This window comes from Rana temporaria, chromosome 5, assembly GCF_905171775.1.
Source record: "Rana temporaria chromosome 5, aRanTem1.1, whole genome shotgun sequence".
In the NCBI taxonomy this organism is placed as follows: Eukaryota; Metazoa; Chordata; class Amphibia; order Anura; family Ranidae; genus Rana; species Rana temporaria.
The window spans coordinates 254,289,286-254,315,400 of record NC_053493.1 but is presented as its reverse complement, the minus strand read 5'-3'; the positions used below and the strand labels follow the sequence as shown (position 1 = coordinate 254,315,400).

General features: G+C 42.4%; 1 protein-coding gene across 1 annotated transcript in view; it reads left to right on the top strand.

Moving 5' to 3' along the window:
- The first annotated feature begins 1,299 nt into the window (after positions 1 to 1,299).
- The window catches only part of TBC1D7 (TBC1 domain family member 7), a 39,522-nt gene continuing 14,706 nt past the window's right edge, over positions 1,300 to 26,115 (top strand). Inside the window, exons 1-6 of the mRNA XM_040353740.1 lie at positions 1,300 to 1,454; positions 4,369 to 4,490; positions 5,654 to 5,734; positions 11,901 to 12,088; positions 13,902 to 14,039; positions 16,789 to 16,934. Coding sequence (XP_040209674.1) covers positions 4,379 to 4,490; positions 5,654 to 5,734; positions 11,901 to 12,088; positions 13,902 to 14,039; positions 16,789 to 16,934 — 665 coding nt within the window. The 5' untranslated portion in view covers positions 1,300 to 1,454; positions 4,369 to 4,378. The remainder of the gene's footprint in view (positions 1,455 to 4,368; positions 4,491 to 5,653; positions 5,735 to 11,900; positions 12,089 to 13,901; positions 14,040 to 16,788; positions 16,935 to 26,115) is intronic.

Below are 26,115 nucleotides of genomic sequence, written 5' to 3'. Positions count from 1 at the left end.
TAGCATATTGGGAGCCAATATGAGGAAGAAGGGGAGGGAATGGGGAGATGGGTGTGAGGAATAGGGGTAAGGGTGGGAGGGGAGGGGAGATGGGAAGGGAAAAAGGGGAAAAGGAAGGGGGGGGAGAAGGAAAGAGTAGGGAATGGAAAAGGAGAGCAGTGGGAAAAAAGTAGGAGGACAAAAGGGAAATAAATAACATCAAAGTAATAAAAATTGAAGTAGAGCAATGTACCTGAATGGTGAAACAAGTGGTGATAGGTCTGGGGGTCCCGGGAACAGGAGCCCAATGCTGGCACATGTTAGGATGCATATGAACTCAGTAAAAGATGAGTAAATGTAGATGTAGATGAGTAAATGTGAAAACAAAGGGGACCACTTAGGGTCCCAGGGCAGCATCAGGGTAATGGTGCTAGCCAGTAGTGCCTGGTAAGCAAAAAAGAGAGAGGGGGGGGGGGGTGTTGAGGCATGTGAGAAATGTATAGTGTATTGGCGAGGGGTGAGGGTAAACGAAAGGTAAGGATGTGGAGCTAAAGAGGAACTTACCGTTGGCTAGATGGAGCCAATCACACAAGCAGGAAATTTTGTTTCTGGGCAGTGTTCTGTACATATTCTGTGTACAGAACACCACCAGGTAGCCATATTGCATTGCACTTTACAGGAAATTACAGCGCTACAGATTGAAAAGGAAAGGTCGTTTTTAATACCATTCAATTACAATATGACTTGTGTCGCAATTGTATACACCATATTATTATTATATATTTTTTTGCTATTTTTTTTTCCCCACGAAAGTTGAGTTATTCTTTAAAGTATATCTAAATGCAAACACCTGGCAGATTTATTGCTGTCTGTTTCCCTATACCTTGCCTGTTTGTCACATTATAACCAAAACTAAAGAAAACCCCATGTTTTGTGCCATCCTCAGATCAATAATAGAGGGAAATATTTAAATGCGTTTTCTAGCGATCCTGGTGACAATCTGATGCGTACATTTTGAAGGCATATTCTCTCGTCTCCCCCTGTTTTGGAATGGGACAGAAAGTGAAGGTAAATCTTCCCTATGAGATTCAGATGGCAAAAAAAAATGCTGAGAAGGGGTCATAACCCTCTTTTCCTCTATCCAAAATGACAAAACGTCTTGCTTGTGATCATACAGATGACTTGATGCATTCCACAATCTTTATTTCTAGTAAGTAGTATGACCCCACACAGCTATGCACAGCACTCTCATTGTCTTTATTACACAAACACAGTACTTATGCATATATAGAAAACGCGCATGTGTTGCTAGAATTTTGACCCTTCTGAGCCGCTGTTCGGCACATGTTGATGATGTCAGAAGCAGGAAGTAATCTTACAGGGGATGTACACAGGATGGTTAATAGCATCTGTCAGTGAGATCCATCGTTCTCATATTGTCTTTCTTGTTGTCACCCATCCGATACACTGAACAGGTTTGTTTCAATGATTTTATGTCTGTCTCCATTGCCTGATCTGCTTGCTGACAGCCTTACGTTGTGCTGTGCAGTCTTTATTTCTAGAGATGTTGTTTACATGAGGCTTCTGCTGTTTGCTTTCTCCTCCTGTTACAGAATTATGTGGGTATAGAATTGGGTATTTGGGATTGTATGATATTTTTTATTTTATTTATTTTTATGGTTGCAATTGTGTCTTTTTTTTTAACCTGACTAACTATGTAATTTATATTTACTGGGTTCTTTTGGGATCTGTTCACATTGTAGTCAATACAGGCCAGCCTGTCACTACATTTCATTGCATAGGGCTGAATAGAACTTCACTTCACCCTTAATTATTTACCCCCACCTGTGTTTTTTTTTTTTTTATTTAGTGTGTTATTTTTGCGCGGGACATGTGACCTGTCCACGCATGCACCAGGATATATGCACACACATGGCACTTAGTTCTGGTATCTGGGACATGGCAGATACCCGCAGCATCTGTGCAAATACATGTGTATCTGGTGCGTATGCAGCAATGCGGTGGGTCGCTGCCAGGGTTCGAATACCTGGCAAAGTGCAGTCTAATGTCTGCACATACATAGAATCTTGTGTGCATGTACCCTCAGTAAGACCCCATACACACTATTAGATTTTCTGCATTTTTTTGTCTTCAGATTTACCAAAACCATGTAGTGCAAGGGCCTGCCTGATTGCATACCAATTGAAACTCTTAAAGGGGTTGTAAAGGATTTTTTTCCCCCCTAAATAGCTTCCTTTGCCTTAGTGCAAGTACCTCATCCTTCGATTTTGCTTTTTAATGGCCTTATTTCTTCTGAGAAATCCTCACTTCCTGTTCTTCTGTCTGTAACTACACACCGTAATGCAAGGCTTTCTCCCTGGTGTGGAGAAAGCCTCTTGAAGGGGCGAGCAGGCAAGTCAGGACACTCTACTTTGCAGATAGAGAAAGGAGCTGTGTGTTAGTGGGAGTCCTGACACTCCTGCTCGCCCCTTCCCCCCTCAGGAGGCTTTCTCCACACCAGGAAGAAATCCGCTCCATTACTGTGTGGAGTTACAGACAGAAGAACAGGAAGTGAGGATTTCTCCGAAGAAATAAGGACATTTAAAAGCAAAATGGAAGGATTAGGTAAGTGAAGGAGGACTGCACTAAGGTAAAGGAAGCTATTTAGGGGAACTTTTTTTTCCTTTACAACCCCTTTAAGGTGTGTATTATATGGTAAAGCCAAAGACAAAACATCTGCAGAAAATCGAATAGTGTGTACGGGGCTTTAGATTGCCTAATAGGAATGTGTGTGATGTGGAATTCCCAGGCTGCACTAGGTGTGTGTGTGTGTGTGTGTGTGTATATATGTGTGTGTGTGTGTGTGTGTGTGTGTATATATGTGTATATGTATGTGTGCATATATGTGTGTGTGTATGTATATGTGTGTGTGTGTGTATATATATATATATGTGTATATATATATATATATATATATATATATATATATATATATATATATATATATATATATATATATATATATATATATATATATTCCCACTATAGAAAGTAGGACAGGCTACCTTGCAGCTCAGGAACTGTACAACACCATTAAAAAAACAAAAAAACAGGGATACCGTGATTCTGTAATAGGATGGAAGCAAAAGAGAATAGGTTCAATAATGGGTGAAGATCTGCTTTTGTTAGAAAATCAGCACAGACCCAGCCAGCTCAGACTTTAGAAAAACACATATTGAATTTATTATGCATAAGTACTCATAGGACAAAACACAATAAAACCATCGAAAGCATATGTGAACCCTAGGGCTTCTTTCACACGGACACCTGCGCTATGCGGAACTTGCTTGCTCAGTGGGGGATCCCCCTGCTGAGCACGTGGAGGACAGGTCCATGTCTGCTCCCCTATGCAGAGCGGACACACAGTCCTGCTGTCCTCTATGGGCCAATCAAATGGAAATGGACTGCTTGCCCGTTTTCCATGCAATGCCATTCGATCTAATCCACCAGACGTATGGAAAATAGGACCACCATCCGTCTGTTTTTGGCAGACAGGATCGGATTGGATGGCGACAGATGTCAGCGGACAGCTGACGCTCCATAAAGGACAATGCAAGGTCCTATCAAGCCTGCTTGAAAAACTTATGAGGATCTGATCGGACAGCCCACGTGAAAGGGGCCTTAGGGCAGATATAGACATATATCTAATGTCCCTTTTCTCTGAAGCCAAACCTGCGTTCAGATCTCACCCTAGAGGCTACTGACAGGTGGTAAGGAAGGAAGGAAACAATGCGATGCCTCCTCACTTCCTGTTTTAACCCCAGTTTGGCCGACAAATGTGTTGTGATGCACGCGGTCCCGAGGCGTATGCAGCACTACCCCTATTTACTCGAATGTGTAGTGTTTGGCGGACTTGCTGGCCGATTGCTGCACGTCGGGTATACTTGGCCATGGGTGCAAAGCATTGTGACCGTGGAATCAAAACACCCGTCTGCTGCCTGTTGCAGCTTAACCGCACATCTAAATGAAGCCTTCCTATTTAAAACAGGCCATAGAAATAAAAGGCAAAACGTGTTTGTGTGTGTGTGTGTGTGTGTGTGTGTGTGTGTGTGTGTGTGTGTGTGTATATATATATATATATATATATATATATATAATACTTTTTTTTATCTTTTGTGTTCATATAATCCCTGTTGTAAGCTGTATGAAGGGCTTAGAGAGGTGGGGTGGACAAACAGTACACTGATCTTCCCAGTGAAGAGCTTTTTCCATGATGTACAAGTATGCACTGCAAATGCCAAATCCTGTATTTCCAAAACCCAGTTATGATCTGCTGCCTTTACTGTACCTCCTAAACTATTAAATATTTAAAAATATAATTGTTTTCAGCATAAAAAAAATGTCGGAAGATTCCCAGAGAAATTTCCGGTCTGTGTATTATGAGAAAGTTGGATTTCGTGGAGTAGAGGAGAAGAAATCCCTGGAGATATTGTTGAAAGATGATCGGTTAGGTGGGTATAATAAAAAGAAATAAAAGTGATGAATAGTTTTACAAGCAGCTAAAGCAACACAGTCATGTCTCGGGTATTACTTTTAGTTTCAAAATCAATTCCATACCCAACTATAAATTAAAATCTATGTTTAGTCTTTATAAAATTGCATACAAAATTTTGATATGTTGAAATATTCAAGTGTGATAATAGAAAATAAAACCATTTTTTTTTGTCTCTCAGGGATTTTATGCTGCGTACACACGATAGGTTAGTCTGATGAAAACGGTCCATCAGACCGTTTTCATCGGACCAAACCGATCGTGTGTGGGCCCCATCGGTTATTTATCCATAGGTTAAAAAAATAGGAACTTGTTTTAAAATTATCTGATGGATAAAAAAACGATCGTCTGTGGACACGTCCATCGGTTAAAAATCCACGCATGCTTGGAAGCATTGAACTTAATTTTTTTCAGCACGTCGTTGTGTTTTACGTCACCGCAATCTGACACGATCGTTTTTTTAACTGATGGTGTGTAGGCAAGACTAATCATCAGTCAGCTTCATCGGATAACTGATGGAAAAATCCATCAGACCGTTTTCATCAGACTAACCTATCGTGTGTACAGGGCGTAAGTGTATAGAAGTCAGGGATCTTCAAACTACTGCCCTCCAGCTGTTGCGGAACTACTCATCCCATGAGGCATTGCAAGACTTTGACATTTACTAACATGACTAGGCATGATGGAAATTTTAGTACCTGAACAACTAGAGGGCCATAGTTTGATGACCCCTGGTATAGATTATGAAGAATTCAGTAGGGGGGAGTGGGAAGATTATAGTGTGAGAGGGAGCAGAACCAGGGACTGTGGTCAAGTCCCTATGAAATTTAAGATGCCAGCGAGTGTCAGTCTACAAGTTTACCGGTGATGTAAATATCACTTTGGACTGGATACACCTTTTTAAATGCTTGTAATTGTCTAGCCTAGTTAAATGTAATAAAGTTTTATTTATTTTTTTACTTATAAAAAGACTTCTAGGAGTCTGTCTGTTGAAAATCTACAAGGTAGTCACTGAGATAATCTATTACACAAATGATGTATTTCCAATATGTAATAGTAATTATTGTTGTGTAATTGAATGCTAGTTTTGTAATCGATATTAACTTTTTTTTTTTTCCACAGATATTGAGAAACTGTGTACCTTCAGTCAGAGGTTTCCTCTTCCATCCATGTACCGAATTCTTGTATGGAAAGTACTTCTTGGTATGGATAACATTCTCAGTACTACATGATTGTCATATGAACTTCAAATATGATAACCAGCCCTCAAAAAATTCACTCGCCTGCTCGCATTTTGCGAGTGGATTTTGAGGGCTGGCGAGGAAGGGCTGCCTGGGAATCTGGGGGGTGAGCACCGCCGGCATGCGGCAGTCCTTCTCCCAGCGCTTGTGGAGGGGAAGAGAGGAGAGCAGGTGGCCGGATCATCAGTGCAGGGAACATCACTGGCGGCTTTCATTTCAATTGCCGTGTGTTCCCTGCACTTGCTGTCACACACAACCCTGGTCCCGGGACTTTGATAGACCTATCATCCGTCCAATCACAAGTGACGTGTATCAAAGTTCCCCGGCCAGAGGGCGGGGCTGAATGTGACGGCGAGCGGTGGGAACACACGGCAATTGAAATGAAAGCTGTGATGTTCCTCGGTGCGCTCATTATCCACCCGGTAATTTACTTCCTCTCCTCTGGTTCCTGCATTAAGGACAAATATAGGCAGCATGGTGGGCACAGGCAGCATGATGGGCACAGATAGGCAGCATGGTGGGCACAGGTAGGCAGAATGAAGGACACAGGCAGCATGGTGGGCACAGATTGGCAGCATGGTGGGCACAGGTAGGCAGAATGAAGGACACAGGCTGCATGGTGGGCACAGATTGGCTGCATGGTGGGCACAGATTGGCTGCATGGTGGGCACAGATTGGCTGCATCGGCGGACACGGGCAGGCTGCATCGACGGGCAGGCTGCATCGGCGGACACAGGCAGGCTGGTGGGCACAGATAAAGTTGTTAAAATGTTTTATGCAGAATTAAGTTCTAAAAAGAAATATTAAATGTCATTTCATGAGATAATTTATGAGGGCGTGTTTAGGGCAGGGCATGTTAGGGGTTGGGTGGGGCAACTGGTGGCGAGTAAACCTTGAGGCATGGCTAGTAGCTCAGGATATGAAATTTTGAGCCCTGTGATAACCATATGATGAAGTTAATTTTTTTTTTTTTTAAATAAAAAAGGTGTTAATTGAACAAGTTTAAAGAATTTCCAATGTACAGACATTGCATTAGCATACATTTATAGTTACAATGTACAATCCTCCTAGTGTCCTTCAGTCATCCTATCATCACAACCGTCAAGTCTACAATATACTGATGCATACATACTAATACCGTGCGTCTGTTAACCATTAACAGCTCATTAGGGTCCACCCGAAGATAACAGTTTAAAATTAAAATATCTGCGTTATTTACAGCAACCAATCTAGGTTCTTTTAATTTGAAACCATCACGAATGGCTGCTTTTTATCAAGGCAATACAGAAATCTTTCCCTTCAGACAATTTTGATGCACAAGGCTCTGGTTAACAAATAATGTATTGATCAAACACTTCTATTAAGTTTAATATACTTCGATGTACACGTTTGTTAAACACAGTATTAGAATTAAAGTAGACCTAAGCTTTAAATGAATGACATTTGTCCTGTAGCCTATTTACAGCCACTTTCTGTCTCCATACATGTACTTCATCAACTGCTGCTCAGGGTGAGCTTGTTGATGGCATTAATCATGGACAATGCCTATAAAATGTGTCGGTATGACCACTTCTAGTCTCTATTGTAAACAGATGTGACAGAATGCGGTGGCGGCCCGTCCATAGGGACACACGGGCGCCGCCCCCCCCTCCCACAGTCACAAAAAAAAAAAAAAAAAGAACGGGCCCTTTATTTAATTTTATTCGGCTAAAATGTCATTTTGACATTTTAGCCGCAGTTCTGGCGGCCGTCTATAGAGGGCGCTGCAGCGCCACCCCCTCTCGCAAATAACACACATTCGTGCATAAATGCACAAATGTATGTTATTGTTGGTTGCCAGCGCTGCCTGGTCTATTCAGATAACCGGATGTGGGACGCCAGTTACACGAATAGCGGCAGCTGGTTGGCTGAGGGGAACTGCCTATCAAAGCCAGCGGCTCTGATAGGCTTTTCTCCGGCTCTCAGCTGTCTATACTCTGAGCGCAGGCAATCTGCGCTCATTGTATAAGACAAACGGCCGTTTCAGCCAATCAGGTTCCCGGATTCTGGTTATCAGGAACCTGATTGGCTGAAGCTTCACCACAGCGGCAGAAGACATCGAGGGAGCACATGGAATCCTCAGGTAAGTGCTTTTTACAGGGAAAGGGGCACAGTGACATCATGGGGCACAGTGGTGACAAAGGGCACAGAGGTGACAATTGGCACAGTGGCATCATGGGGCACAGTGGTGACAAAGGGCACAGAGGTGACAATTGGCACAGTGGCATCATGGGGCACAGTGGTGAGTGACAATGGGCACAGTGGCATCATGGGGCACAGTGGTGACAATGGGCACAGTGGCATCATGGGGCACAGTGGTGACAATGGGCACAGTGGCATCATGGGGCACAGTGGTGACAATTGGCACAGTGGCAACAGTTGAGGGGCACAGTGGCTGCGTTTGATGGCATGGCACAGTGGTGACAATTGATGGCACAGTGACTGCGTTTGATGGTATGGCACTGTGGTGACAATTGATGGCACAGTGGCTGCGTTTGATGGCATGGCACAGTGGTGACAATTGATGGCACAGTTGCTGTGTTGCATGGCACAGTGGTGACAATTGATGGCACAGTGGCTGCGTTTGATGGCATGGCACAGTGGTGACAATTGATGGCACAGTGGTTGCGTTTGATGGCATGGCACAGTGGTGACAATTGATGGCACAGTGGCTGCGTTTGATGGCATGGAACAGTGGTGACAATTGATGGCACAGTGGCTGCGTTTGATGGCATGGCACAGTGGTGACAATTGATGGCACAGTTGCTGTTTGATGGCATGGCACAGTGGTGACAATTGATGGCACAGTTGCTGCGTTTGATGGCATGGCACAGTGGTGACAATTGATGGCACAGTTGCTGTGTTTGATGGCATGGCACAGTGGTGACAATTGATGGCACAGTGGCTGCGTTTGATGGCATGGCACAGTGGTGACAATTGATGGCACAGTGGCTGCGTTTGATGGCATGGCACAGTGGTGACAATTGATGGCACAGTTGCTGTTTGATGGCATGGCACAGTGGTGACAATTGATGGCACAGTGGCTGCGTTTGATGGCATGGCACAGTGGCTGCGTTTGATGGCACAGTGGCTGCATGTGATGGGCACAGTGAGGCTGCAATTTTTTTTTTTTCGTTTGCGCCCCCCCAAAAATTTTGAGCACCAGTCGCCACTGACAGAATGAATGAAACTCGGAAGAAGAGTTGGGAGACAGGGACAGAGCATTGTGCCCAGTAATCTTTTATAGTTTAATTAAACCTGCAGATTTCAAATGACTTGAAATTATGTTAAGACGCTAAATGTTGTATGCAGTTTGTGTGATTTTAGGTTTGCACATATTTAAAATAAAGTGCAGCTCACCTGCTCACTTTTCTGTACTCAAGTTTCTGCCTTATTTGTTTCATTGAACATTATCATCATTTTCTTTCTCTATATCATTGGTAGGCTTGAGGCCGGGTTCACACTGATACAACAGGACAGTCATACAACTTTTTTCCTTCTTTGCTCTGTGACATCAGTCCTACATTGGTCCTACATCCATCCAACTTTCATGAACAGGATACTACTTTGATCCAACTTTGTGATTGTCTGACTTGTACTTTGGCCAATCAAAACAATCCCAGAGTGAGATAAATTCCTTTTACTGCTGCTATAATCACATGCCGGATGTCAAAAGTCAGATGGTTAGGACAAGGATCCTACTTTGATCCAACTTCAATGGGCTGAAGTAGGATCAAAGTCGGACCAAAGTAGTGCAGGAAGCATTTTCAAAATCCGACCAACTTGTGTCGGACCAGTTAGGACGGCTCTCATAGGGAATCATTGATTTTCATATGTCATGCGACATGAGCTCCCAATGTCGGAGCGTTTGTCGTACCAGTGTGAACCCGGCTTAAGGGCAGAATGCCACTGAAGAGTAACCTTTCTCAAACTGTTCCTAATTAATTGTAATTAGGTCCAAGATCAACTGGACGGAGTCTAAGATTGTCTGCCAGTATCTATTCTGTCTAACAAAGCTATAAATAATAAAGGCAAGGCATCTATTATCAGTTATTGCCAGTTATCAATTATGAGTCATCAGAATTCTTTCTTAAGCCGGCCATAGATGGTCTTGGAATCTTGGCTGGTTCAGCAGGGACCTTTAAATGTATTCCTTTAATATTTTTATTAAAGAATACACAGAGGTTAATTTACTAAAACTGGAGCGTGCACAATCGGCTTATAACTTCAACTTGTCCAATTAAGTTTATTGTTTTCTATGCAGAGCTGCACCAAATTTGGCACTCTCCAGTTTTAGTAATCAGCCCCACAGAGTCAAGCTTTAAGGATGATGAGGCATATAATCCTTCCCTTGGAAGCTTATTTAGGATTAGGAAAATAGTCCATGTTGCTTCCAGCGCAATGGTTTCTTTGGCTGGATGTTAGAAACACAGACCGCTTTTGATTTTAACCTCTTCCCACCCGCTCTGAATTGCCGGGAGGCCGTCTATATACGCCCTCCAGGCCACTGGGCGGCAAGCGAGCGGCGGGGTGCGCACGCCCGCCGCATCAGTCAGGTGCCGATGCACGTGCCTGGCGGCCACGATGTCCACCAGGCACCCCTGATCGGCGATCACAGAGACAGGGACAGGGAGCTCTGTGTGTAAACAGAGCTCCACGTCCTGTCAGGGAGAGGAGACTGATGGTGTGTCCCTTGTATATAGGGACAACCATCGGTCACCTCCCCCAGTCACCCCCCTCCCCCCACAGTAAGAATCACTAATTAGGGAATACATTAACCCCTTCCTCGCCCCCTAGTGTTAACCCCTTCCCTGCCAGTCACATTTATACAGTAATCGGTGCATATTTATATCATTGTTCGCTGTATGAATGTGAATAGTCACAAAAATGTGCCAAAAGTGTCCGATGCAATATCGTAGTCCTGACAAAAATCGCAGATCGCCGCCATTACTAGTAAGAAAAAAATATAATAAAAGAAAAGAATGTCATAATTCTATTCCCTATTTTGTAGACGCTATAACTTTGCGCAAATCAATCACTATACGCTTATTGCGATTTTAATTTTTACCAAAAATATGTAATAGAATACGTATCGGACTAAACTGAGAATTTTTTTTTTTTTTTTATATTGGATATTTATTATCGCAAAAAGTGATTTTTTTTTTAGTTTTTTTTCAAAATTGACGCTCTATTTTTGTTTATAGCGCAAAAAAAAAGGACATCAATTTTGTTTGGGAGCCACGTCGCACGACCGCGCAAATGTTATTCAAAGCGTGACAGTGCTGAAAGCTGAAATTTCACCTTGGCAGGAAGGGGGTATATGTGCCCAGTAAGCAAGTGGTTAAAGATATTAATTTTAAAATATCAACAAGCACCGTACATTTTCCTGTACATGAAGTGAAGAACGTACCTTCAATATTAAACTCCTTTTTATAAACGTTAATGAACCCTAGCTAAATATGTACAAGACGTTTCATGCTACAGTTGTTTACAATTGACAGTGTAATGCCGCGTACACACGACCGTTTTTCATGACGAGAAAAATATTTTTTTTTAAATTGGTCATTAAAAATGATTGTGTGTGGACTCCAGAAAATGTTTCTCAACGTCAAAAATGGGCATTAACAATTTAGAACATGCTCTATTTTTTCTCAACGTTTTTCACGTTGTGAAAAATGGTCGTGTGTAGGCTTTAACGACGGGGAAAAAAACGTGTATGCTTGAAAGCAAGTTATGAGAAGGGAAATTTGCATAATCAGCCCAAAAGGTGGCGCCATCCGAATGGAACTTCCACTTTATAGTGCCGTTGTGCGTGTTGTACGTCACCACGCTTTGCTAGAGCATTTTTTTTTTCACGATCGTGTGTATGCAAGGCAGGCTTGACAAGAATCAGATCGAGAAAAACTTTGTTTTTTCCATGACATTAAAAACGGTCGTGTGTACGCGGCATAAGAGATTGGTGCTTGTGTGGTTAATATTGCTGTAACTTGTGTATTGATAATAATAACACATGTTTTTAATATTGCATATAATGAGCTCACTATGTATTCTTTGTAAGCTTTCATTTTGGATTTTTTTTTTTTTTTAAGGAATTCTGCCCCCACACCAGGAGACCCATCCAGAGGTGATGGTACACAGGAAGGAGCAGTTTTATGATGTTCACCATGCTCTGCAGGTTATGCGCTTCATCAACGACACTACTCCCCAGACAGAGGTGTTCCTCCGTATGCATCAGTTGGAAACAGGAAAATTGTCTCGAAGCCAAACTTACCTTCTGGTATGCCTAACAAATTATGATACATTTATTAAATCAATAAATGTGTGCTGTGTTTTTGCATGTATTTGCATTTGTGTGAGTAAACGCAAATTTTGTAGAATATGTTGTTTATTTACTAGAACTGGAGTGCAAAATCGGGTGCAGCTGTTCATAGAAACCAATGGTGTGAGTGTTTTTTTTTTTGTCAAAGCTTAATTGAATCAGCTGAAGTTGGAAGCGGAGTGGCTACAATGCACAGCTGCACCAGATTGTGTACACTCTAGTTTTAGTAAATCAACACCTATAAATGTTGGGGCCGTGTGAAATGTAACTTCTCAGCAACAAATCACTAGAATTGCTGAATCCCAGTCCTTTCGTTGACTGCAGTACATTGATTTCTAGCAAAAAAAAAAAAAATGCTAAGGAAAGCTGCTATTAAAGGGGTTGTAAAGGTTTATTTTTTATTTTACATATACTGTATTTGCTGGCGTAGAAGACTACCTTTTACACTTAGAAAATCTGGCCAAAAAGCAGGGGTCGTCTTATACGCCGGGTCAGCTGCTCGGATGCCTGCTGGATGTGTGGTAATACTGTATGTAGCTTCGGCTCCATACAGTAGTGGTCATCAACCCTGCCCTACAGGGCCCACTAACAGGCCAGGTTTGCAAGATAAATGAAATACATCACAGGTGATATCATTTGCTGCTCAGTGATTGCAGTATTCTAGACTGCATTTCCATAATGGTAATACATAAAACCTGGCCTGTTAGTGGGCCCTGTAGGGCAGGGTTGATGACCACTGCCATACAGTATATACCGTTTAGCCAATCCCAGTGAGCGATGTATTCAAATGAATACAGAGCCTGCTCGGATTGGAGTAACAACCTCTGCCAATCCGAGCAGGCTACATACAGTCCGGATTGGCTTTGAGAGTCAGAGAGGCGCGGGCTGATGATGTTACAGCGTCTACCAATCCAAGCAGGCTTTGTATTCATTAATAGAATACATTGCTTGCCGTGATTGGCTCCAGGTCCATCAAGAATGAAGAAAGATATGGCTCCAGAAGGAAGAAATATGAAGCCTAGGAAGGGGGCGCGTACGATGAGTACAGGCAAAAAATTAAAAAAAAAGTAAAATTAGGGGGTCGTCTTATATGCCCAGTCGCCTTATACACTGGAAAATACGATAGGTTCCTTTAAGCTAGTGCATTGTTGGTTCACTTACCTTTTCCTTCGATTTTCCTTCTAATTAGTTTTTTTTCCTTTGTCTGAATTTCTCACTTCCTGTTTCTCCTCAGTAAGATGTTCTGGCTGACTAACCCCCAGCTGATGATGGGGGAAAGCTTACTGAGGAGAAACAGGAAGAGAGAAATTCAGACAAAGGAAAAAAACTAATTAGAAGGAAAATCGAAGGAAAAGGTAAGTGTACCAACAATGCACTAGCTTAAAGGAGACTATTTAGAACATAAAAAACAAACCTTTACAACCCCTTTAAGCAGTAACAAATAATTTATTTGACAGGACCCATATAACTAACTGTATTAGAAACCAGTACTGAAGGTATAGTTGAGCTGTAGGATGCCAATTAAGTGACAGGTGTTTATATGAACAAACTACCAAAATAACTTTTGTAACATTTTAATGGAATGTGATGATCTACAGCGAAAGAAAACCAACAACCCAGTGGTGTGCAGGCATGTACAATATCTTGCAGTTTAATGTATACATTTTAACATTGCCATATAGCCATACCAAATACATTTTCAGATGATCCATGTATCTGATTTACACATGCTTTCCTGAAGCCATTGTTGCAAAACTTGTTTATATTCTAGGAACCAGAGGATGAGTTCTTCCTGGCCATAGCTAACATGATGGAGGAGATGGTTGATGACGAAGTAGATTGCTATTGGCTTACCAAAAATTTTGTGCATCATTTGGACACCAAGTTTAGAGATTCGCAAGTTGCGATGGTATGTATACAGTGTTCCTGTACCCAGAGTGTTAATATGGCACCTCTGAATTATTAAATATTTCCACACATTAGGCCGGATTCAGAAACGAGATATGACGGCGTATCTCCTGATACGCCGTCGTATCTCTGAGTGCGGTCGGTCGTATCTATGCGCCTGATTCAGAGAATCAGTTACGCATAGATATCCCTAAGATCCGACTGATGTAAGATCCGACTGATGTAAGTGTCTTACACCGTCGTATCTTAGGCTGCATAATCGCTAGGTGACGCTTCCGTATAGTTACGCAAGAAATATGCTAATTTGGTATTTACGCCGATTCAGAAACGTATGTCCCGCCGGCGCATTTTTTTTACGCCGTTTACGTTAGCTTCCTTTACCTTAGTGCAGTCCTCCTTCAATTACCTCATCCTTCGATTTTGCTTTTAAATGTCCTTATTTCCTCTGAGAAATCCTCACTTCCTGTTCTTCTGTCTGTAACTACACACAGTAATGCAAGGCTTTCTCCCTGGTGTGGAGAAAGCCTCTTGAGGGGGAGGGGGCAAGCAGGCAAGTCAGGACACTCTCTACTTTGCAGATAGAGAAAGGAGCTGTGTGTTAGGGGGCATCCTGACACTCCTGCTTGTCCCCTCCCCCCTCAAGAGGCTTTCTCCACACCAGGGAGAAAGCCTTGCATTACTGTGTGGAGTTACAGACAGAAGAACAGGAAGTGAGGATTTCTCAGAAGAAATAAGGACATTTAAAAGCAAAATCGAAGGATGAGGTAAGTGAAGGAGGACTGCACTAGGGTCAGGCCAGGTTCACACCTATGCGAATTGAGTGCGGTTTAAACCGCATCTAATTCGCAGGACATTTCAAAATACATTGTTTTCAATGAGGCTGGTTCACATATGTGCGATGCATCCGCACTGCGTATTGCCTCCAAACCGCATGCGGTTTTTATGTCTTGTGGTGCGGCTCAGGTGCGAATTCAGTCCCATTATCTTCTATGGGTACGCATCTAATTCGCACATGTGTTCAGTTCTCTGCAGGAGTTTCTCTCATTCAGCTCAATACAATTCTCCCCCACTCTCCTCTCACCCGGAAGTTCTCCCAGGTCTCCAAATTCGCACCTGATCTGCAGCTAAACCGCAGTTTAGAGAACACCCTCTAGAGAAATCTGCAACGACAACGCAGCTCAAAAAAGCAACGCACTAGTGTGATTCCGGCCTAAAGAAAGCCATTTAGGGGAAAAAATTACCTTTACAACCCCTTTTAAGTCTTGCAACTGTTAAAAACACTAACAATAAGGTGCTACAATCTGCCTTATTAAAGTAATCAGAAAAACAACAAAATAATATTGGGCTTGAAAAATAACTAAAAAGCTGCAACAAATATTGTGAGATATGACACAACAAAATAGTAATGACAAACGGTGATATGTTGCGCTCAAAAATCAATACATAGTAATCCAAAAAGTGCTTGTATGGGTCCATTCAGCAACAGAGGCTGAGTGAAGGAAAACCTTTAATTAGATGAATGAACAACAATCAAAGGTGCTTATCCAAAATCCAAAAGGAATCCTCCACCTTGTGACGTCGCCAACAGTAAAGTCAGGATGTGCTCTTACCCCAAATAATGGACCCTCTATTATGGAAGGTCACATAGGCATTTGGTATCCCAGCTGTAACGTATCCACGGAAGATACAGTGTGAGTGTGCGCCTCACAAGCCGTTCTTGCACTGAGCTTAGATAATCTGGATAACCCAGCGATACCAAAAATAAACAAGGGGCTCCAGTAGTGTAAAAAAACCTTCTTACGGGTGTTTATTTAAATGGTAATGCACCTAAACGAGTGTCCAAAACAGTGCACAGAATTTTAAAATGGCAGCAAACGGTATTGATAAAACAAATGCGATGACAGGTCTGTGTATCCTCTGACTGACCGATTTTGTTGCAATTGGACTTATTTCGGGGCATGAGGAACACTTCCTGTCACAGCAATAGGTATCCAATACTCTCCAGTGCTGGCAGCACTCATGCAGCCCCAGACCATGACACTCCCACCACCATGATTGACTGAACCAAATAAGTTTCTCTTGGCCTCATCGGGACATGGTTCCAGTAATCCATGTCCTTAGTCTGCTTGTCTTCAGTAAACTGTTTGCAGGCTTTCTTGTGCATCATCTTTTAAAAGGGGCTTCCTTCTGGACCATCAGACCAATTGGATGCAGTGTGCGGAGTATGGTCTGAGCACTGACAGGCTGACCCCACCCCCCAACCTCTTCTACCATGCTGGCAGCACTCATATGTTTATTTCCCAAAGACAACCTCTGGATATGACGCTGAGCACGTGCACTCAACTTCTATGGTCAACCATGGCAAGGCCTGTTCTGAGTGTAACCTGTCCTGTTAAACCGCTGTATGGTCTTGGCCACCGTGCTGCAGCTCAGTTTCAGGGTCTTGGCAATCTTCTTATAGCCTAGGCCATCTTTATGTAGAGCAACAATAATTCTTTTCCCTTTTTCTCAGTGTTGTCGCATGAAAAGATATAATAAAATATTTACAAAAATGTGAGGGGTGTACTCACTTTTGTGAGATACTGTATATTCACGGAAGGGGACCCGGGCAGCAATTATGTGCAAAGTACAGTAATCCACAGCACATCAGTTTAACAAAATTGCACTTTACACATCGTTCTATTAAACAACCCTGGTAATGCCATTGGGGTCTTCTTACTACCACTCTACAAAATCATTCTATTTTGCAGCAAAAGGGATTTGAGCATTACTTAAACTTGGAGGACAGCAGACTGGTGGCTCATCTGAAGGCCTGCAATGCTTTGGAAAAGCTCCCATATGACTTGTGGTTCAGGAAGTGCTTTGCCAGTTGTTTACCTGCATCCAGCTTGCAAAGGTACAAATATCTTTACTTTATTTGTAAGAAGCTACTTTTATGGTTGAGGCTTTAAAGGGAAACTATCAAGAGGTCACAGATCAGGGAAATTCCGAGCTAGCTGGCATACTGTGTAATGGTTCTGTGAAACTCAAAGTATGGTAGGCAGAGAGTCTGCCTGAAAGCCAGACAATTAGCATTTTCAGAAGTTGTTCGGCGGTAGTAGCCTGTTGTAGTTCACAAATGACATGTTTCCTTTTAATTAACCTTCATGTTTTTTAAAAAAAAAAATATGTTTGTGCTCAAAGCTGGGAAGGAGAAGTCTTCAGGATTTTGCTGGATATTAAATGTTCTGCATTCTGTGTGTTGCTATAAGAAAGTATGTAACATGCTATTTTTAGATTAAGTAGGGAAATTCCCAGAATAAACTGGCACCTGCCAACAGTAGGCACACCCAGGATACTCTGCAAACGTGCTTTGATAGATATGAAAAGGGTATATGATTACTTGGGATTTTTACCTAGAAATATGAAAGTAGATGTGTGACAATGGCCCAGATTCTCAAAGGGCTTACGACGGCGCAACGCCATGTACGCCGTCATAAGTCCTAATCTGGGTCGTTGTATCTATGCGACTGATTCTTAGAATCGGTTACGCATAGATATCCATTAGATCCGACAGGCGTAAGGCTCTTACGCCGTCAGATCTTAAATGCATTTTTTTTTTCGCTGCTAGGTGTCGCCTCTGTCGTTTTCCCCGTCGAGTATGTAAATTAGCAAAATACGCAAATTCCCGAACGTACGCGAGGTTGACGCAGTGAAGTTACAACGTTTACGTTAGATTTGCGACGCGTAAAGTTGCCCCTGCTATATGAGGGGCAACCAATGTTAAGTATGGCTGTCGTTCCCGCGACAAAATTAAAAATGTATGTAATTCTTCCGTCAATGGGGCTGGACGCCATTTACATGCCATTTACGTTCACGTCGAAACCAATGACGTCCTTGCGACGTCATTTAGCGTAATGCACGTCGGGAAATTTTAGGGACTGCGCATTACGTTCGGCGCGGGAACGCACCTAATTTAAATGCTCCACGCCCCCTACCCGGCTCATTTGAATTAGGCGGGCTTGCGCCGGGGGATTTACGCTACGCCGCCGCAACTTTACAGGCAAGTACTTTGTGAATAAAGCACTTGCCTTTAAAACTTGCGGCGGCGTAACGTAAATGACATACGTTACGCCGCCGCAGTTTTACGCCCATCTACGAGAATCTGGGCCAATGTGTATAGATATATGCGAGTCACTGCAGAATTTTCAGAATTTTCTTGCAAGAAAAAAAACCGCAGGAAAAACATTAGTGTGAAAGGCCTTTACTAAAAGTGGAGAGTGAAACATCTGGTGCAGCTGTGCATGGTAGCCAATCGGCATCTAACTTTAGCTTGTTCAATTAAGCTTTGACCCAAAAAAATATTTGCAAGCCGATTGGTTTCTATGCTGAGCTGCACCAGATTTTGCACTCTGCCGTTTGAGTAAATCAACCCTTTAGTGTCTCCATCTCTCTTGCCATTGTTTTCCTAGCTTATTGGAATAAAAAAGATGTAGCGGCAACTGACACAGATAAGTAATACACCAAACTTCTAAATCTGAAGAAAAAGTAAATGAACAGCGAGATGAGAATCCTGTTTAATAAATGGACAGCACATTGAAATAAAGTCCAAAAAAGTGTTAAAAGTGAAAAATTGCTAAAGTGATTGTATATAATCATGTGGGTGGAAATCAACAATAAAATATATAATAAATATATAGTGAAAAATTTAGATTTAAAAGCACAGTCCCATGATAGGATCAGCAATATAAACGTTTATATGTAGAAACACAATAGTTCAGTGCAAAGATGTGCACAAAAATTTGGTGGTGACTTGAAAAATAGTGCTCCAGAATCGTCCACCGGCACCAGTGTGAAATGGACACTCGCCAGAAAAGCTGTCTGCCATTACAGCAGCAAACACGCACTCAGTGTAGATCCGCCATCTGTTGTGGGCATGGCTGTTGAGCACCATCCAGATGTAGCTGTAGTAAATAAAGCTCACCAGATGAGCCAGATGAAGTCTCCATAGTATAGTATTTATTGGAATTGTAAGTTAAAAGCCAAAATAAAATGAATCGTAAAATCATAGGACAATGGGTACCACTTAGGGTAGTCACCTGTCCGGGATTCACCCGGACAGTTTGGGTTTTAAATCATGTGACCGGGTTTCAGTCCACCTGAAACCCGGACACATTATTCAGACAGGAATGTGTCTCTGAACAGGGCTTGACATTAGGGTGAGGGGGCACTATGTGCGCCGCATTACTATTCTTTTTGAAGTAGCCAAAGGTGTCCCAGGTCTGTTACAGTCCTGTAGTGTATACTAAAACAAAAGTACTGTGCACCACTAAAGCGTTCTGGTTTGGCTTGAAGAAAAAGTGGCAACCCTAGACTGTCGACGCGGTATTAGACAGTGGCCTGACGTCAGCACTAGTGTCTGCTTCTCTAAGCTTTTCGTCCAATAGGACATTATCAAGGGGTCCTCTAGTGTGTGTGTGTGTGTGTGTGTGTGTGTGTGTGTGTGTTATATTTATATATATATGTATGTGTGTGTGTATATATATATATATATATATATATATATATATATATATATATATATATATATATATATATATATATTATACAAAAAAAAGACATCGCAGCTAATGAGCAGTAAAATTTGTAGGGCAAATATGTTTGCCTGTTGCTGTCTATTTTCCTTTAATGAAGCTGTTGATATCCCACTCAATATTATGTCCTGAGGGGGAATGTAATTCATGTATCCACCAAACTTCTAACATGGTTAGCTCTCGTTTTTTTGTTACAACCTCTCCATTGTAATTTTGCTTTAGCAATACCAGCACATTTCAAATCTTTAGGGTTTCTGGCATGGTACTTTCTGAAGTGTGACGAGAGACTGATGTTTTATATCCACCTCTGATATTGTAGATGTGCTCTCTCAGCCTGTCCCTTAAATGTCTTGTGGTTCTACCCGCGTACTGTTTCCTACAGGTACAAAAGGTACACCACATGGGTAGAATCACAAAAAAAAAAATTGATTAATTTCGTATTGTCTATCTGTTATGGTGGAGGTAAATTTCGTCTGCTTCCTATGTCTATGTCCGCTAAAACCACACATGACACACTTATTACATGGGTAAAAGCCTTTCATGTTGCCAAAGGATTCAGCTTTTTGTGGGAGAATAATGACATTGGGTGCAATCTTATCCCTCAGATTTGGGGCCCTCCTAAAAACTATTTGAGGTTTGTCTGGAAGAATTTGTTTAAGGGAAGAATCCTGTTTAACCGCTTCAGCCCCTGTCCATTTTGGCGGTTAAAGACCTGGTCACTTTTTGCGATTCGGCACTGCGTTGCTTTAACTGGCAATTGAGTGGTCGTGCGATGCTGTGCCCAAATAAAATTGATATTGTTGCTTTCTTTTGGTGGTATTTAATCACCTCTGCGTTTTTTTTTTTTTGCGCTATAAACAAAAAAAGCCTGACAAGTTTAAAAATAAAATAATATTAAAAAAAATATATATATATATAATATCTCCAATATATATATATATTTTTTACTTTCTGCTATAAAACATATCCAATACAAATAATGATAATAAAAAAAATTCTTCATCGGTTTAGGATAATCTGTATTCTGCTACATATTTTTATGGATTTTTTTTTTTTTACTAGTAATGGCGGCGAACAGTGACTTATTGACTTATTGCAGGACTGAGACATTTCGGCGCACAAACACAAATGTGCCACTTTTTGGGGAATAGTAACACTAGTACAGTGATCAGTGCTAAAAAATATGCACTGTCGTACTAATGACACTGGCAGGGAAGGGGTTAACATCAGGGGCGATCAAAGGGTTAAATGTGTTTCCTGGGAGTGCTTTCTAACTGTGTGGGGAATGCTTTGACTGGTGCTTAGCAGAAATACAAGATCTTGATCTTCCCCTTTGACATAACGCTCATCTGCCTTGTTTACATAGACAGACCGCCATTCTGTCTCACCCACTGATTAGCTCCTGCTGTGTTCAATCACAGTGGGAGCTGGTCGCCAGCAGTGTGCATGCGCGCCCCAGGGCTGCCCTGTCGCAGTATATGTACGTGGGACGGTCCAGAAGCAGTTAACTGTTTAATCCCGCTGTTTTTCATGGATCAGTTTTTTATGTCCACCTCCCTGGGTTCTCCTCAGACACCAGAAGGTCCTGATATAACCTGTGTTCTTTGGTGAAATTAGGGTCGAAACAACTAATCGATTAATCAATTATGAAATTAATCGATTAAAATTTTCATAATCGATTAATCGGCCAGTAACATAACGGGGATAAAACAACTAAAATTATCCCTTTATAGTACAAAAAAGCAAATCGCTACTGTAAATATTACTTTCACTGTCCCACAGTAAAAAAAAAAATGAACCCCGTACAGTAGCGATTATTTGCTCTTTTTGTACTTTTTTTTTTTTTTAACACCATTATGTTACTAAACTATTATGTTACTAAACTAAATCTCAGGCCTGGGGTCACACCTCTGTTTTTTGGTGCTTTTTGCAGAAACACACTACAGTTCATTTACATGTTTTCCTATGGGACACATTCACATCCATGATTTTTTTTCAGCTGCTGCGTATTTGGAAAAGGGCAAGGACTTTTTAACGCAAAACGGTGCCATTTTTTTTTTTTTGGTATGCTTTAATGGAGAAGCTGCAGAAAAGCAAATAATGTGTTTTTGCTGCAATTTGTGTTTTGTAATCTGCCCAACAACAAATTGGCCAAGGCCAATTGTTCGATTAATCGAAACAAAAATCAGCCAACTAATCGATTATGAAAATAATCGTTAGTTTCAGCCCTAGGTGAAATTAATTTTACATACCTTTTTTCCTTAGTAGCTGCTGCTGCTTTTGACCTTCACAATGCCGGAAGACAGCCCCCCCGCCCAAAAAAAAGAGATGACTTCACTTCTGCTTGGTGAAAAGCTTGTCCCTGGGACAGTGAGTTGGGGGGAACCGGATATCTGTCTAATTGAGCCCCAAACAGCAAAACCGCAGATTGCCTCTTGTCCAAAAAAGACATTCATATTACATTGTTTGCCAGTACAGCACCCTTGCTACTCAAACAGACCTTGATTACACAGGCTTCAGCAGTGTGTTGAGCAAGCTTTGGTAGAGCATTGGCAGAGCTTTCTTCAAGCCTTGTTGAAGTACAGTCAGGTCCATAAATATTGGGACACATCGACACAATTCTAATCTTTTTGGCTCGATACACCACCACAATGGATTTGAAATGAAACTAACAAGGTGTGCTTTAACTGCAGACTTTCAGCTTTTCACTTTTTTTTTTTTTTTTAAAGTGTAAATTTTATTGTACATGTTTAAAGCATAACAAGCAACATAGTACAGTACACATTTTCTCATCTCATGGGTCAAAAAGTTTTTCATTTCTTACATTTAAGTTCAAAGTCATGACAGTACAACACGTACATATAATCCGACCAGCATAGCAATCTTGCTCTTTTTCCGTTTTTTTTTTAATATCATAACCTCAACATCCTAACAGAAGGAGAGAAAATCAAAAAAAAAAACAAAAAAAAACCAAAAACAACAAAACAAAAAAAAACAAAGAAAGGGGAAGGGAAAGGAAAAACCCCCAAAGGGAGTCTCTCCCCCATGCCTCCTAGTACTCTGCCCATTTCCATTCAGCCCCGGTCAGAACAGTAGGTTCCCACCTTGAGCCATATTACCTACATCACACCCAGCATCTTCATTATACCTCTATATCTCCCGAGACCTTCTCAATCCATCCTGCCCATACTTTCTCGAATTTTTTCGGGCAACCCCGAGCTGCGTAAGTCAATTTATACATTGGCAGTGCATTATTCACCAGTTTCAACCAGCCCTGCAGAGATGGGGAGATGGTTTTCGCCAGTTAAGGGCCAGGGCCTTTTTAGCATAGCAAAAGAGTATTTTCAAGAGCGTTTTCTTTGATACAGATAATTCCTCCTCCTCCAGGTCCCCTAACAGACACCTAGCCGGGGAGTATATATTAGGTAGCTCCAAGTTAACCTCCAGAAATGATAGTATCTCTTTCCAGAACCCCTCCACTCGAGGGCACTGCCACACCATATGGAAAAAGTCACCCTCCGCCGCCTGGCATCGGGGGCATTCAGATGATTCTCCTCTACCCATACTGTGTAACCGTTTGGGAGTGTAGTATACTCTGTGCAAGTAATTAAATTGCGTTATCTTGTCTCTAGCTGAGATCATCGAGGGCACCAGTGATTCAAGGGCCTCTGACCAGGATTCCTCAGTAAGGGATGGTATGTTTGCTTGCCACTGCGCCCTAACTCTCTCCATCCTAGGGGAGGAGGACGTCAGCAGCACAAAATAGTACCTAGAGATCAGTTGCGAGTGGTCCCCGTCAGTGAGCACCTTTTCCATTTTGGAGGGGGAGAGCGCCACCACCCCCCCACCGTATTGAGCCGTCACAGCATGTCGCAGCTGCAGGTATCTAAAAAAGAACGCGTTAGGGACCCCATACTCAGTTTTCAGATCTGCAAAACTTCTGAACACCCCATCCCTGAACAGCTGATGGGCATACTTGACTCCATACTTCGCCCAGCACGACCCATCCGGTACCTTGACTATCTCTCTTAGTTGGGAATTGTGCCACAAAGGGGCATTGGGGGAGGCTTCAAGACTAGAACCCCCCACCCTTTTATTGCAGATATGGAATATTTTATATGACATTTTTAGTATTTCCCCCCCTCCCAGCGGATATGGACCATTTCTATATAGTACATTGATCAGGCCTTCAAATGAGTGGACCAAGGCCGCCTGAGTGGCCACTGATGCAATACATAGGTTCGGGAACCCCCACCAGTGCACGTGTGTCAACTGGGCTGCAAGGTAGTAACAATGCAGATTCGGCAGGGCAAGTCCCCCCTCCTTTATTGGTAAGTGGAGCGTGTCCAGGGACACCCTTGCGGGCTTAAGGCCCCAGAGAAAGGATGTTAGCATCGCATTGATTTCCACGAACCACTTTTTTGGGATATAGATTGGTGCATGCCAGAATAGGTAAAGGAACCTGGGCAAATAGATCATCTTGAAGATGTTTATTTTCCCGAGGAGGCCCAATGGTAGTTTAGCCCATGTTATCAGACTTTCCTTCAGGCGAGCCTTCATAGGGGTCAGATTATTGCACATATAGGTCCCTATCGGCAGCTGTACTTCCACTCCCAAATAACGAAACTTAGATACCACTTTGAGTGGGACATCCGGGGGCAACCTCAGGAGTCCATCAGAGCTAAAGGGAAACACAATAGATTTGGTCCAGTTCACCCTAAAACCTGAAAAGTCTCCGAAGGCTGATATTAGTCTCAGGGCGGTGGTCAGCGATCCCTCTGCCTCTGCCAGGTACAGAAGCATATCGTCCGCGTAGAGGGATGTCTTTTCCTCCAACCCATTGATCATACAGCCCCTGACATTCCCATCCTCCCTCAGCTGTGCAGCCAGCGGCTCTATTGCCAGAGCAAACAACAGGGGTGACAACGGGCACCCCTGCCGCGTGCCCCTAGCAATTGGAAAGGAATCCGTGATGGCATTGTTAACCCTGAGCCTAGCCCTTGGGGCAGCATACAATATTTGGACCCATTTTGTGAATCTGGGGCCGAACCCCAACCGCCCAAGGACTGCTATGAGATAAGACCATTCAATGGAATCAAACGCTTTATGCGTGTCCAGGGACACCACTACTCTAGTATCCGGCGTGGGTCCTCCAGACTGCAAAATAGTGAAAAGCCGTCGCAGGTTAATCGCTGTCGACCTCTCAGGTATAAAACCCGTCTGGTCCTGATGAATTATGGACGCAATCTTCGGATTCAGGCGTTTAGCCAATAATTTAGCAAGAATCTTTGCATCGACGTTAATGAGCGATATTGGTCTATAGGATTCGCAGAGATCATGGTCCTTGTGCGGCTTGGGAATCAGCACTATTAGTGCCTCTCTCAGAGATTCAGGGAGCGCCCCCCCTTGATAAGCTTTTCACTTTTTAATACTGGGTTGCAAATCCTTTGCAGCCAATTACAGCCTGAAGTCTGGAATGCATAGACATCACCAGACACTGGGTTTCATCCCTGGTGATGCTCTGCCAGGCCTCTACTGCAACTATCTTCAGTTCCTGCTTGTTCTTGGGGGAATTTTTCCTTCAGTTTTGTCTTCAGTAAGTGAAATGCATGCTCAATCGGATTCAGGTCAGGTGATTGACTTGGCCATTGCATAACATTCCACTTATTTCCCTTAAACTCTTTGGTTGCTTTTGCAGTATGCTTCGGGTCATTGTCCATCTGCACTGTGAAGCGCCGTCCAATGAGTTCTGAAGCATTTGGCTGAATATGAGCAGATAATAATATTGCCCGAAATACTTGAGAATTCATCCTGCTGAATTTGTCAGCAGTCACATCATTAATAAATACAAGAGAACCAGTTCCATTGGCAGCCATACATGCCCATACATGCCCACGCCATGACACTACCACCACCATGCTTCACTGATTAGGTGGTATGCTTTGGATCATGAGCAGTTCCTTTCCTTCTCCATACTCTTCTCTTCCCATCACTTGGTACAAGTTGATCTTGGTCTCATCTGTCCATAGGATGTTGTCCCAGAACTGTGAAGGCTTTTTTAGATGTTGTTTGGCAAACTCTAATCTGGCCTTCCTGTTTTTGAGGCTCACCAATGGTTTACATCTTGTGGTGAACCCTCTGTATTCACTCTGGTGAATTATGAGGGAATAACACACACCTAGCCATGGAACAGCTGAGCAGCCTATTGTCCCATTACTTTTGGTCCCTTAAAAAGTGGGAGGCACATATACAAACTGTTGTAATTCCTACACTGTTCACCTGATTTGGATGTAAATACCCTCAAATTAAAGCTGAAAGTCTGCAGTTAAATCACATCTTGTTTGTCTAATTTCAAATCCATTGTGGTTGTGTATAGAGCCAAAAAGATTAGAATTGTATCGATGTCCCAATATTTATGGGCCTGACTGTATTTAAAGGATAAGTTCACCTTAGGTAACATACTACACGGTGCACCAATTTTTTTAAGGTGGAACATGTTCCCAC